At 32.7% G+C, this 14,559-nt stretch overlaps 2 protein-coding genes across 2 annotated transcripts; both read right to left on the reverse strand.

Moving 5' to 3' along the window:
• Positions 1-1,273: 1,273 nt before the first annotated feature.
• LOC112041062 (glycine-rich protein 5) lies at positions 1,274-1,941 on the reverse strand. Its single transcript, XM_024073968.2, has one exon. It carries the CDS (start codon positions 1,881-1,883, stop codon positions 1,527-1,529), a length of 357 nt encoding a protein of 118 aa, XP_023929736.1. The 5' UTR covers positions 1,884-1,941; the 3' UTR covers positions 1,274-1,526.
• Positions 1,942-3,643: 1,702 nt separating this feature from the next.
• On the reverse strand, positions 3,644-4,367 carry LOC112041061 (uncharacterized). The gene has a single exon (XM_024073967.2). The coding sequence runs from the start codon at positions 4,305-4,307 to the stop codon at positions 3,921-3,923; it is 387 nt and encodes a 128-aa protein (XP_023929735.1). The 5' UTR covers positions 4,308-4,367; the 3' UTR covers positions 3,644-3,920.
• Between the last annotated feature and the right edge of the window lie 10,192 nt (positions 4,368-14,559).

Consider the following 14,559-nt stretch of genomic DNA (forward strand, 5'->3'; position numbering starts at 1 on the left):
AATTGAAAAGGTACATATAAGTACAACAATTTCAAAAACAAGTTGATAGGCCATTGGTGTTCAATTAGATATCAACCATTTGTCACAATTCAAGGGGAAAAAAAAACGATGATAATGGATAAAATAAATATGTGTGCTTTGGAACTACCACCATTTCCATCAAAATTTTGAGAATAAATATCAACCATTTGTCTCTTATTTCTCGGCTTGTCCTTTTTTTTTTTTTTTTTTTTTTTTATGAATGAAAAACAAAATTTTCCAAATACAAAAAGGTGTATTTTATATACAAAGGAGTGTTACAGGGCAGGGTAACCCTCTTGGCTCTAAAGTAAGCCCTTCTCTAATTAAAAGCCCTTACTTTCCAAGCAGTTAGTAATTAATTTACTACTTAATAACATATAATTAAAAATGCGTACTGTAATAATTAATAAAAATGATATAATACGTTCCACCATTTTGGAGTTGCGTTTAAACTTTTTAGCCTGCATGCGCACGTTTATCCTGATTACTCCATTTGTTTAAAAGGATTTTTTTTTTAAATATATAAAATATTTTAGAGTATTTCTTCTAAAATTAACAATACTTCGGCTCCCAAAAAATAAAATCTTAGTTCGTTAGTGTCATTGCTCTGATATCACGTTAAGAATATAAAGTGAAAGAGAGAAATATTGAACTGTATATTGATGTATATTCTGATAATACTGTATAATAGAGAGTCTTATATAGATTAAGTAGGTGTGAAGTACTAATAATATGAAGATACTATAAATATAATATACTGAGCTAAGCCCAATGAGTTAGGTTAAAGTAAGCTATATACTAACATTGCCTGTAAATTAAAAATAAAATTTTGAGGATAGGAGTGAGGCTTAATTAAGCTGTAGGGATCGCTTTCTGAATCGACATTGCCTATTTGCCACTGACTGAAAAGAATAAAGGGGGCAACCTTGCTATGCATGGAAGCTCAAGCATTTTAGTGTGCGTTTGGGAAGCGCAAAACGTGCTTCCCAGACGCAAGTTTGTGTTTCTCTTCTTTTTTTTTTCTTTTTTTTTTTTAAGTGTTTTCAGACGAAAAGTTTAATTTTTTTGTGAACAGTGCACACATTTTTTGACCACTTTTACATTAAAAATAGATCTATGATATTATTTATACATTTAAAAATTATTTTGCTACAATATTTTTTTGTCTTCAGTTGTATCCAATCAAAGTGACTTTTTGGATTCTTTTGTAAACATAAAAAAAAAAAAAAAAAAAAAAAAAAAATATAAAAAATGTCACACAAAGCAATGTATTTCGATAATGTTTCAATTCGAAACGTTACAAGGCCATAAAAACCTAAGTAACTCAAAGACTACAAATGGAAACAAACTATTATTTCTGACTACGTACGTAGACATAAGGAAACACAACAAAGTACCGAAAAAAACATATGGTTCTCACACGACTAACTTAACTGCCAACACACTAAAAATAAGTTAAGAACACTAGTAAATCATAAGCTAAACTTAAATGCCAAACTTCAAGCTCAAGGTAATGGAAAAGCGCCGTTTCCACCTCCAGCGCCACCACCGGCTCCACCGCCAACACCACCACCCAAACCACCAAGACCACCGAGTCCACCTAAGCCAGATCCACCTCCAAGTCCTCCACCTAAGCCAGATCCATCTCCAAGCCCTCCACCTCCAAGCCCACCACCAATCCCAGCAGCTCCACCAACTCCACCAAAGGGAAGTCCATTACCGCCAAGTCCGGAATAGCCGCCAACCCCACCGAATGAGACAAAGTTCTTTTGGTCATCGAGGCCAGCATCACTTGGCGCAGTTCTTGCTGTAGTGTGGACTACAGCAAGAGCAAGAATCACCATGATACACAACCTTGTCATCTCTCTTCCTCTCTCAATCACTATCACTCTCTCTTTACTGTCGCTCTGTTTTAGAGTACCTGATGAAAACCACACTGCTGGGGGTCACCTTTTATAGGCCAAAAGAGAAGTGGATGACAGTTGGAAGTAGTAAGTGAGGTTAAATGCGAGTTCAGAAGTTTGCTGTCCATGGCCGAGATTTTATGGTCGTCATCACAATATATTCAAGAATAAGCTTTGGAACCTTGTTTAGAGATGTTATACTCATCAACACAATTTCTAAAAAGCAAAAATGAAAGTAGTGCTGCAGTTTCTCTTCTTTTTAGAGAGGGTGAATTATGTGTACAGTAAAGTATGTGCACTAAACATTTTCTTAAATTAAAACTAAATATTTGATTATAACTTAAGTACTTAAGTCTAGAAGAAATAATAAATTTCATAATTTTTTTCTTAACTATAAAGATAATAGGTTATAAATGAAGTTCATAAAAAAAAAAAAGAAAAGTTATAAATGAAGAATCCGGTTAACAGTTGCCTTTAAGATATTTGTTAATTGATTATTTTATGAAATTTTTAATACTATTTTCATGAAAAATATAAAAAGTTGTCAAAAAAGTTAGTTTTCTTTTTTTTTTCTTTTCTTATAAAAAACTTCTAAAAATATTATATTTTCTAAATCAATGCTCTTATGACATCTATTAACTTTTTTCATAAATGAAGTATAATAAATGTAATGTTAGTATCTTTTTTATTGATACTAAAACGATAAAATTTCAATTATTATATGATGTTCGTTCCAAGATTTTTGATCTTTATCATTATATCAAAAAATCAATTAATTTTTAGTGTAGATGAAATTTAAATCTTAGATTTCTTATTTAACAGCAAGAGATTTATCCAATTAAGCTACTTAGAACTTATACGTTGTTTAGTGTTAGTCTTATGTCAAATGATGTTATATATTAATTACAATTTACCATTTCAAAAATATTATAAAATTGTATTGTGTATTTAATTTGAAAGATAATAATATATTTATTAATATTATCAGTGTACCATTTTTGTGGAGTATATTAGAATAATTAAACTTTATTTGAAGAAAAAAAAATGAAATAAACATCATTAAATCAGCCTCAATATCTTTCTAATAAAATGTATGATCAAGTTATTGTATATGCATCGAAGCTAAAAGGAGATGAATAATTGTGTACCTAACATTTTCACACATACACTACAATCAGGTTATTGTAACTCTTATTTATTAAGCCTGCTTGCACATGTTTGTTGTGATTGCTCTATAAATTTTGGGTTTGAGTTTGGTTTACTTTCAGTATTTTTTTTATTTAAAATTTTTTTTTATTTTAAATATACAATAACAAGTAGCAGTGAGTTTTAATCTCATATTTTATTTAGTGGGTAATGTTATAGTTTTTCATTAAAATAAAAAAAATTCAGTTAAAAAAGTATTAGAGATATGCCAAATCCAAGTATTTTTTATATAAAATATTTTAGAGTATTTCTTCTAAAATGTTTATTTTTTTATCACCATACTTCGGCTCCCAAAAAACAAAATCTTGGTTCGTTACTGCCTGTAAATTAACAATAAATCTTTGAGAGTAGAAGTGGGACTTAATCTGTAGGGGATCGCTTTCTGAATCTCTGACTGAAAAAAAAAGGGGCAACTTTGCTATGCATGGAAGCTCAAGCATTTAGAGTCATGAAATGACTTTCTGAATTCTTTCGTAAACATCAAAGTGAAAAAAAGAAACGAAGATAGAAAATGTCACACAATAACGCAATGTACGTATTTCGATAATGTTTGAATACAGAAACGTTACAAGGCCATAAAATCCTAAGTAACTCAAAGACTACAAATGGAAGCACTTTTCAAATTATTATTTTTGAGTCTTTTGACTACGTACGTAGACATAAGGAAACGCAACAAAGTACTAAGACATATCGTTCTCACACAACTAACTTAACTGCCAACACACTAAATAAGTTAAAAACACTAGTAGTCGTAGATCATAAGCTAAATTTAAATGCCAAACTTCAAGCTCAAGGGAATGGAAGAACACCGTTCCCCCCTCCAACGCCACCACCGGCTCCACCGCCAACACCACCACCAAGACCACCCAAACCACCAAGACCACCGAGTCCACCTAAGCCAGATCCACCTCCAAGTCCTCCACCTAAGCCACCTCCACCTCCAAGTCCTCCACCTAAGCCACCTCCACCTCCACCTCCAAGTCCTCCACCAATCCCAGCAGCTCCACCAACTCCACCAAAGGGAAGTCCATTACCGCCAAGTCCGGAATAGCCGCCAACCCCACCGAATGAGACGAAGTTCTTTTGGTCGTCGAGGCCAGCATCACTTGGCACAGTTCTTGCTGTAGTGTGGACTACAGCCAGAGCAAGAATCACCATGATACACCACCTTGTCATCTTTCTTCCTCTCTCAATAATTATCACTCTCTCTCTTTTTACAGTCGCTCTGCTTTAGTACCTGATGAAACCACACTGCTGGGAGTCACTTTTTATAGGCCAAAAGAGAGTAGGTGACAGTTGGGAGTAGTAAATGAGAATAAATGCGAGTTCAGAAGTTTGCTGCCCATGGCCAAGATGTTATGCTCATCGTCACAATGTATTCAAGCATAAGCTTTGGAACCTTGTTTAGAGATGTATGACCTCCTTTGTACGTTGTGTTGACTAGTAGTCTAGCACCGTTGGGACAGGTTAAAGTAAGGAAAAGTCTAGCTGCACAAACTTTTCACAACTTTTTGACACATGACAAAATGTGATCAGGAAAAAAAAAAATGAGTGGCTATGTATATGTAATAGTTAACCATTTATAAGGACAGATTAAAGTAAGGAAAAGTCTAGTTGCACAAACTTTTCACAACTTTTTGACACATGACAAAATGTGATCAGGAAAAAAAAAAAATGAGTGGCTACGTATATGTAATAGTCAACCATTTATAATTCTTTATATTAAAGTTGTAGTAAAAAAAATTAAGAAATAATTTGTGATCTTAAAAATGTTATTAAAATAAAGAGGAATGTCTATTACATACACGGTAGATACAACTTCTAAAAAATTAAATTTAAAATTGTGACTAATCATAGTTTTGAAGTTTAAAATCATGACTTGCCGTCACAGTTCCCCTTATTTTTGGAGAGTGTGTGTACTATGTGCATTAAGGGATGTGCACTGGAAAATTTCCTAAAATAAAACTAAATATTTCATTATAATTTAAATACTTAAGGCTAGAAGGAATAATAAACTTCACAATTTTTTTTCTTAACTAAAAGGGTAATAGGTTATAAATGATGGATCCGGTTAATCGGTGTCTTTAGATAATTTGCTAATAGATTATTTTAAGAAAATTTTAATATCATTTTTATGAGAAATATAAAAATTTGTAAAAAAAACATTAGTTACTTTTTTCTTTCCCTAAAAAAATTTCTAAAAATATGTCATAAATCAATACTCTTAGGGCATCCGTTATCTTCTCCCATAGATGAAGTATAATAAATGTAATGTTAGTGTCCTTTTTATAGATATTGATACAATAAAATTTCTATTTATGATGTCTACTCTAAGATTATTGTTTTTTATTATCATGTCAAAATACCAATGGTTTTTAGTGTAGGTGGAGTTTAAATCCAAGATTTTTTATTTAATAACAAGAAATTTAACCAATTGAGCTACTTAGAACCCATGCGATGTCTAGTGTTTGGCTTATTAGAAATAATGTTATATTAATTACAATTTACAATTGTATTACAAAATTATACTAATTGAACTTTATTTGAAGAAGAAAAAAAAAAGATAAAAAAACATCATTTAATCAGCCTCAATAATTTTCTAATAAAATGTATGATCACCTCAATATTTTTCTAATAAAATGTATGATCAGGTTATTGTATATGCATTGAAGCTAAAGAAGATCAATAATTCTAGTACTTAACACTTTTATATATACTTTTTCATAGTTGTCTGTTATTATTACATGAATCTATCATTTTTTCTCTACCACTCATAATCCACCATATAGAATAGTTGTGATGAAACATATAGTATAATATATACTAAAATCATTCCAAGATGATATCTATAATAATTGAAATTGATGACGTCATCTAATAATGTCATTTCATAAAGATTTTACAGATGTTATTGTTCTTTGATATACAATATTACAATTGTATCTAAATATATATATATATATATGTGGGGTTTTAATTAAAAAGCTATATGTATAACCAAAGAAGTTTGAGTTTTGGTTGAAATCATAATATTTTGCTTAATATTTTACCATATTAGCTTTTAAGTCCTCACAATTTTACACATCCTCACTATTTTAGTTATTTCTTATGTCAATTAGTTTGGTAAATAATAACTCCATAATTTCTTTCTATTTTTCCTTCTCTCCATCTCACAAAGCGAGCAATTAATTGATAACACCATAACTTTCTCTCTCCATCATTCTCTTTACCTCACAAAATTAGAATTTACCTGATTCCAATCATTAGTTGGCAAAAACTGCACTTTTCAAAACTAGTGTTAGCGTCATGTAAGAAATTCAAAACGTAAGAAGAAAACAAATCATACTTTTAACCATTGTTGTTCAAATGATTTATAAAGAATTTTTCACAACCAAATGTTGAATTATGAAGGAAATCTTCTTGTGTATAGCCTATTCCTTAGAAATCCTTTGATGGAGAGAACACAAACATTTTAAAATCTAAATTGGAGATCCTTTGGTAGACGACACCCTATTTTGTAACCAAGGAATTCATCAAAGGTAAAATTGCTATTTTGAAATATTCAATGAGTAAAAACGTTGTTTGAATCATTAGTTGAACAGGAATCTCACTCTAAAATATAATTGAGTTCAAAACAATCAAAATGACATATCAAAGGCAATGATCGGACCATCCAATCAAAACATCATTCCACATCAAGATTCAACAGTTAGTACCCATTCTTACACAATATAGTATAAACCATGCAATTATGAGTATTAATTATAATTCACCCTTAACTGAATTAATTAGATGTCAAAATCTCATTGATTTAATTTTTTTTGTTAGTAAAAAATTTCCCTCAAAAAAAAAAAGAAAAAGAAAAAGAAAAAAAGAAAAGAAAAGAGAAATTGAAAATCATTAACATAATGTTGATTTACATTTTTTTACATAAGTCATATATCCCAAATTTATTTGATCTCATTTACTCACTCACGTACTAAATGCCAAAATAGCCTACACAAATTATTTTAGACTTCTACAGTTATTTCATATCTCATTAACAAATTGGGCCACAAAAGAAACCATCATTATTATATAAGCCCAATATATATCTCATATTCCATGTCATTTTATTTCACAATTTGCCCCAAAACCGACCTAACGAGACCAATACATATACTTCATTCCATTTTATTCAAGGCCCGTGACTAACACTTTTTTCTTTTTTTTTTGATGAGTGAAAATTCTTTATTAACAAAGAAGAGCCCAAAATTGCAACTAGCTACTTGCTTCATCCCACACAATAGAGGCAAAACATGGGGGACAGCAGCCAAGATCAAAGGAAGCAAAAAAATTACATGACAAAGACCATTTTGCTAGAGAATGAGCTGCCATATTGGCTAATCTAGGGACCCAGGAGACAGAAACATTAGAAAGAGCAAATAGCAGGTTCTACATCTCAATAAATTTGGATCTAATTCTCCAAGGGAAAGCTTGACTTGGATTCATATGAGCATCACAACAAATCTTGGAGTCAGTCTTAATATAAATACCCTCAGTTTTCAACTTGGCTACCAACAAAGACCATCCTTCCTCTCCAATCTCTCATCACTGCAGCTATGAATGAAAATTTCAAACCAATTGCAGCATCCACATTAATTTTAATTGAGAATCGCCTAGAAGGTGACCAGGCATGAAGCAACTCTGTTGGTCTCATAGAAACCATCCCAGCAGATTTGGAGTTTTTGAATTCAGCAAGGAGCCTCCCAATTCTGGAAGATAAATTTGTTGGAAAATCTGGTTTTGTATCTAATACAAAACACATAGCAGAAGCAACAATCATGAATCTACTTCATTCATGAGAGATAACATGTAACCTTGAATTCTAGAACAAAGAATAGAAAGCGTACCTTGGTGCGATGAAATTCAAAACCAAACTTGAGAATACTTGGGAAAATTTTTAATCTTCACTCCAATTCCACTTGATGCCCAAGAAGTGTGGTCTCTCAATCAGTTTCTAAGGAGAGAATTAAAAGAGTGTCTAACACCCACATACAAACCATTTCATGTCTTTTGATCTTAATGAAAGACTCATATGAAAAGATTTATAAAATTCTGCATGTTTCTCTCCTTATATATAACTAATTATCTAATTGGGCTAGCCTTTTGGGTATTTCCAATTGGGCGTAAGTGTGTGGCTTGGGGTAGGACTAAAAGGGACCAATAAGACACTAGCTCTAATGGGCCTTGGGCTTTTCTGTCAACTCTTGACAAGTTCAAAGTTACCATTAACTATATTTAATACCATTATAAAAATATAGTTGCACTCTAGACCTTATGTATAAATTATATCCCAAGACTTTATTATACATGCAACTCCTTTATTAAAATATTCGTAGTAATACAAAGTCATAAATATAAACTGCCACTTTGAAGATTACTACATCTTAATCCTTGAGTACCCGGTTTAATCCTTTATGTTATTCATCTTATATTTATGAAATCTAATTCCATAAATATATACTTTAGTAACTCCTTACTAAAGTGGTTGGACCAACACTCTGAATAACCAAACCCATTAAACTTATCTCAAGACAATATTTTATATTTCCGTTAAAAGATTATGAATTCCATCTTGAGAATATATGTTCCATTAACATTAAATGTGGTTGCCCAACATATTGAGGTTTTGACCGTAACTTATAGACCTCACTCCTGATATATCAAAGTAACCTACATCTCATGATCAGGTCAATTATTCTTTTAGGATTTAGAGTTGATGTAAATAGAAGTTGTGAGATTTATTATTCATTTGATAGTTATTAGGAGAATAATAAATCTCACAGCGGTCTAGTTCAATATGTTTTAACTCTTAAAACATATCAACATATCAACTAGAAGTCTCCACTTCCATGATCAAGACAAATTGAATGAGCTCTAAGGTTGAAGAAAACCCAAGATCATCTTACCTTACACCCCATTGACTATTGAACCATAAAACCTTTGTCATCGGTCATAGAGCAAAAAGTTGGATTGAGGACTCGACTTTTGCCTCACAAAGGGGACATAGCTCATCTCCAATTTCAAAAAATCTAGCTAAATTGGCTTTAGTAGTCAAGCATTCAGCAGCAATTCTCCAGATTAGCATTTTAAGCCTTCTATGAAGATTGGATTTTCAAATTTGATTCCAGAGTGGCTCAGAGGATTGACTGGATTAGAAACCCCAACAAATCTCCAATGCTTGTGGGGGTCCAAGTCCACCCATCCTCAATAACACAAGAAGATAACGGAATATTTAAAATTAATTCAATTTCTGAATCCTCAAACCATTGCTTCAGCTTGTGAATATCCCAAGCATTATGATTAAAATTTAGAAGCTGAGAAACTAGTAGTATCTCATCCAGATTAACCCCAGCTTTGGGCTTAGGAATAAATCCCTGAAGATCTGGAATCCAAGGGTCATCCCAAATTCTTATGGTATTGCCATCACCAACAATCATACAAGCTGCATTAGAGAAGATGCGCTTTACTCCTTCTAAACTTTTCTAGATTGGAGAAGAGTTACCTGGAGAGAGATGAGAAAGCCAATTGTGTCTGACTTTGTATTTAGCTCTAAGAGCATTAACACAAAGACAATTCTTTCCAGACAATATCCACTAGGCAAGTTTTGATAGAAGGGCTAGGTTGAACTCCCATGACTTCTTGAAGCCCAAACCACCTTCCTTTAAAGGTCTACAGAGAGAAGACCAAGAAATAGGAGTCCAATAATGTCTTGACTTCGTTTTAGGATTCCACCAAAACCTTCAGACCACTGAATCCAGTTGGTCACACAAATTCTTGGGGAATTGTAAGGCAGCCATTGTGTATGTTGGAATGGACTGTGTTACTAATTTGATTAGAGTGACTCTTCCCGCCCAAGATAAATTTTAACTTTTCTAGCCACTGAAAACAAAGGGACACCAAGATAGGTGGTGCACTAAGGGAGAGAATTGAGACCCCACCAACATTTTATTTGGTTGAGAAGCTGAGAGCTAACACCTTTAGAGGGGAAGACACTAGATTTCTCCACACTAATTAATTGACTAGACCAAGAATAGTATTTTTCAAAGCACATTTTGAGAGAGGCAAACTTAGAAATCTTAGCTTTGCAGAAAAGGATAACATCATCTGCATAGCGTAGCTTTGAAATAGCAAGAGCAGTGTAGGCCACTTTCATTGGAGATATGTTTTTCCGATCCACCTCTCTATTGATCAACCTTATAAGAACCTCACTGCCTAAAATGAATAGGTATGGAGAGAGAGGATCCCCCTGTCTGAGGCCATGACTAGGAACAAAGCTTGGAGAAATTCCGCTATATAGCAGCAAGGAATATTGAATAGTGGAGATGCATTGAAATATTAAATTAGAGAATTTTTCACTAAACCAAAAGCTTTAAGCACCCTTGTGGGCATAAGGGGGGAGTTGCCACCTAGTTTTTGCAATGGTCAAGGAACCATATATATGGTGTCCTTTCAAGGAAGGACCATTGATCTTAATACTAGAGATATGGGTTTGAAGTTTAGGTATGCTCCTAGGTAGGTGTTAGGCACTCAAGATTGCCCAACCCTAAGGTTGGCCTCCCATCATTTTGTTTTATGTCTTAACCTCATTAAAAATGTTTTCAATACTTGTATTTATACACACACACACACATCTAAGCATGCAACATGGCATCATTCATCCCAAATTAAACAACATACGTATCTATCCATAAAGCATAGGAAACCAAACCACACATAGCCCTAACATTCATCTAACCATGGCATCACAACATTAACATAAACCCTAGTGTCATACATCTAAGCATGCTCCATCATATCATACCAAGGTAGCAAAGTAGGCATGGCGAGCAAATCATGGATCATCACATGTACCCCAAAACATTTATGACATGAAATCACTCATCAAACAAGTATATTCATCTCTATCATCAAAATAAGACCATAACACAAATGCATGAACATTTCTAATGTATGACTTACCTTTTACTTACCTTACAGCAACTCAACACCTATGGCATCACGCATAAGCATATGAATGCATGATCATGGCATTGAAACTAAGAAACCCTAATCTAAACATGTTAAAGACAAACAAGGATGTGAACAAAGCAAACAGAAACTTATGGAGCATAAAACATATGACAAGAAGCTAAACAGAACAAACATGTGAAAGTAGAAGCAACAGACAAATAAAATTAGGGTTTTTGGGCTATGGCTTGTGCACGTAAGAACAAGCTCTCATGCGCATAATCAGGCTTGCGTGTGCACACAAGATTATGCATACGCCGCCTCTTGCCCAAAAAACCTAGAAACACTAAAACAGAGCAGAACCATCAAGCAGGAATTCTAACAATCTAACAATCATAAAATATAAAAAGAATTGTAAAAATAACCTAAATAGACAAACATAGACATAAATTACACAAAGAAACAAGATTAAAACATAAAAGAAAGACTAAAAAAGAAAAAAAGAAAAAAAAAAAAAAGGTTGAAGCTTGATACCTCAAAAAGGAGTTCCCAAGCTTTGATTTTGACCATTCCCTTTAGCCAAATCTATAATAAGTCCTTAAACAAGCAATTAGTAATCTTAAACTCAAAGGATTGAGGCCAGAAGAGGTCTCAATCAAATAAAATTGACTTAAAGGTGTTTTGTGAAAAACTCCCTTTTGATTCACTATTTTCTAATGAATCTTAGGTTTTTCCAATGGGATTTCTTTGTGTTGAAAATGTACCATGTAAGACTTTATGTAGTGGGAAAAATGGGGTTTAAATGGCTCCCAAACGATGTGGGATTCATTCCAAACCTTAACCATTATTGTAGAAAAATTTCATTTTTATTTTTATTTTTTTTTATTTTTTTTATGTCTCTAAAACCCTAGCTGCGTATGCATGAGTGTGCCTGCATATGCATGCTTTGGCCTACGTACGCAGGCTACTACCCATGTATGTGGGCTGAGGACAACTTTGGTCATTTTATTTCCAAAAATAGATTTTTACTCATTTAAAAGGTTATATTTTCCATTTTAACACTCTTCAAGTCAATTTGATATCTGATTGGGCTTTAAACTAGCCTTGGGCCTTAGAGTTTGGGCATCATTGGGGAATGGGGCCCGAGTCATAAGGGGTAAAAAATGTGGTGTCTATATACCTCTGGTAGTAAGATCAATGGTCCTTCCTCGAAGGGATGCTATATATATACATGGTTCCTAGACCATTGCAAAAACTAGGTGACAAATCCCCCCCTCCATTGTGCGCACACCATGTATGGCTATATATATTATGAAAATGAGGGTTTGGAAAGGCTCCTAGACAATGTGGGATTCATTCTAAAACTCAGTCTTTAATGCAAAAAATAGCATATCTACTGCATCTGAAACCCTACCTGCGCGCACAGACTCTTGCTTGCATACGCAGGCTCTTATGTTGTGTAAACACTCAATTTTACACCTATAATTTAATCTTGGAAGATGGCTAGAATGACCATTTCATATACCTGAAAAATCATATTTGCATTACATGCATTAATTCATTCATTGCATATCATAAAAATGATCTTGAGATTCTAATGATCACAATGGTATGCCCAATTCTCAAATCAGACCATCGGATTAAAGATATCACAAGATCAAATGTTCATGATCTACATGCATTACGTATGAGTAAAGCTGATCACATGTGATTAATTTAAATTAATTTTGATTGGTTAAACAATTAAAATTAACTATATAATTTTGTGATTGGTTGTTGGTTTTGTCAAAAATAAGCCTGCTTGCATGGGAATAAAATAGATAATTAGATATCAATGTAATTGTTGATAATTAAGTCTTTTTAGAATATTTATCTATCAGATAATTACTACTTTAAAGACTTGATTATCAAGATCAAAGTGATTAATTTTAGAATACGAGTTAAAAACATGTCTAGGTGCAATTCTCAACTCCGAAAATCCTCAAAAAAGAGTCCAAGTTGGACCAAAATTGGAAGTGGGTTTTAGCACACAAGAGGGCCAATCGGCACTCTTTGATAACGACGCAGCTAAGAAACCCTCTGATTAAGATAAAACACATCTATTTCAAATTTTTGGGGATAACAACGCAGTCTAATTTGTATATGATCTTATTCAACTTATTTTTCAAGCATCCAACCTCTATAAATTGAGGAAAAACATCATAAATTAGGGCCCTTCTTTTTCTAACTTCTTTGCTCCCCTTACATTAAAGACGTTCTAGAAGCCTTGGCTTTAAGAATTTCTTTTTTGTAATTAAATATATTTTAGATCTCAAAGAAGTTAAACTTCTTTGATTTCTAAAGTATTCTTTTATTGAAGGGTACATTCATGCAAGTAGGTATTTAATCTCATTCTTGTGTTTATTTTTCTCTTTCTTAATTGATATATGTGTGTTGTTGATTGCATGGTTTTCATGGATATATGTTTGATTTCATTGTCAATACAATCTTGTTCATACTTTATATATACCATTTTCACATGTTTAGTTGGATTTTTCTTTAGTTGATTAAAATGCTTATGATTTAGTTCTTCTTTAAATTTCAAGATCTACAATTAATCGCTAAAACTTAAAAAATTAAAAAATTAAAAANCTATCATCAAAATAAGACCATAACACAAATGCATGAACATTTCTAATGTATGACTTACCTTTTACTTACCTTACAGCAACTCAACACCTATGGCATCACGCATAAGCATATGAATGCATGATCATGGCATTGAAACTAAGAAACCCTAATCTAAACATATTAAAGACAAACAAGGATGTGAACAAAGCAAACAGAAACTTATGGAGCATAAAACATATGACAAGAAGCTAAACAGAACAAACATGTGAAAGTAGAAGCAACAGACAAATAAAATTAGGGTTTTTGGGCTATGGCTTGCGCACGTAAGAACAAGCTCTCATGCGCATAATCAGGCCTGCGTGTGCACACAAGATTATGCATACACCACCTCTTGCCCAAAAAACCTAGAAACACTAAAACAGAGCAGAACCATAAAGCAGGAATTCTAACAATCTAACAATCATAAAATATAAAAAGAACTGTAAAAATAACCTAAATAGACAAACATAGACATAAATTACGCAAAGAAACAAGATTAAAACATAAAAGAAAGACTAAAAAAGAAAAAAAGAAAAAAGGTTGAAGCTTGATACCTCAAAAAGGAGTTCCCAAGCTTTCATTTTGACCATTCCCCTTAGCCAAATCTATCATAAGTCCTTAAACAAGCAATTAGTAATCTTAAACTCAAAGGATTGAGGCCAGAAGAGGTCCCAATCAAATAAAATTGACTTAAAGGTGTTTTGTGAAAAACTCCCTTTTGATTCACTATTTTCTAATGAATCTTAGGTTTTTCCAATGGGATTTCTTTGTGTTGAAAATGTACCAT

The sequence above is a fragment of the Quercus suber genome, unplaced genomic scaffold (assembly GCF_002906115.3).
Source record: "Quercus suber isolate HL8 unplaced genomic scaffold, Cork oak 2.0 scaffold_9, whole genome shotgun sequence".
NCBI lineage: Eukaryota > Viridiplantae > Streptophyta > Magnoliopsida > Fagales > Fagaceae > Quercus > Quercus suber.

What these genes read in the sequence shown, in the direction of transcription:
- LOC112041062 (XM_024073968.2), bottom strand. Translation starts at nt 1,883, where the DNA reads ATGACAAGGTTGTGTATCATGGTGATTCTTGCTCTTGCTGTAGTCCAC.
- LOC112041061 (XM_024073967.2), bottom strand. Translation starts at nt 4,307, where the DNA reads ATGACAAGGTGGTGTATCATGGTGATTCTTGCTCTGGCTGTAGTCCAC.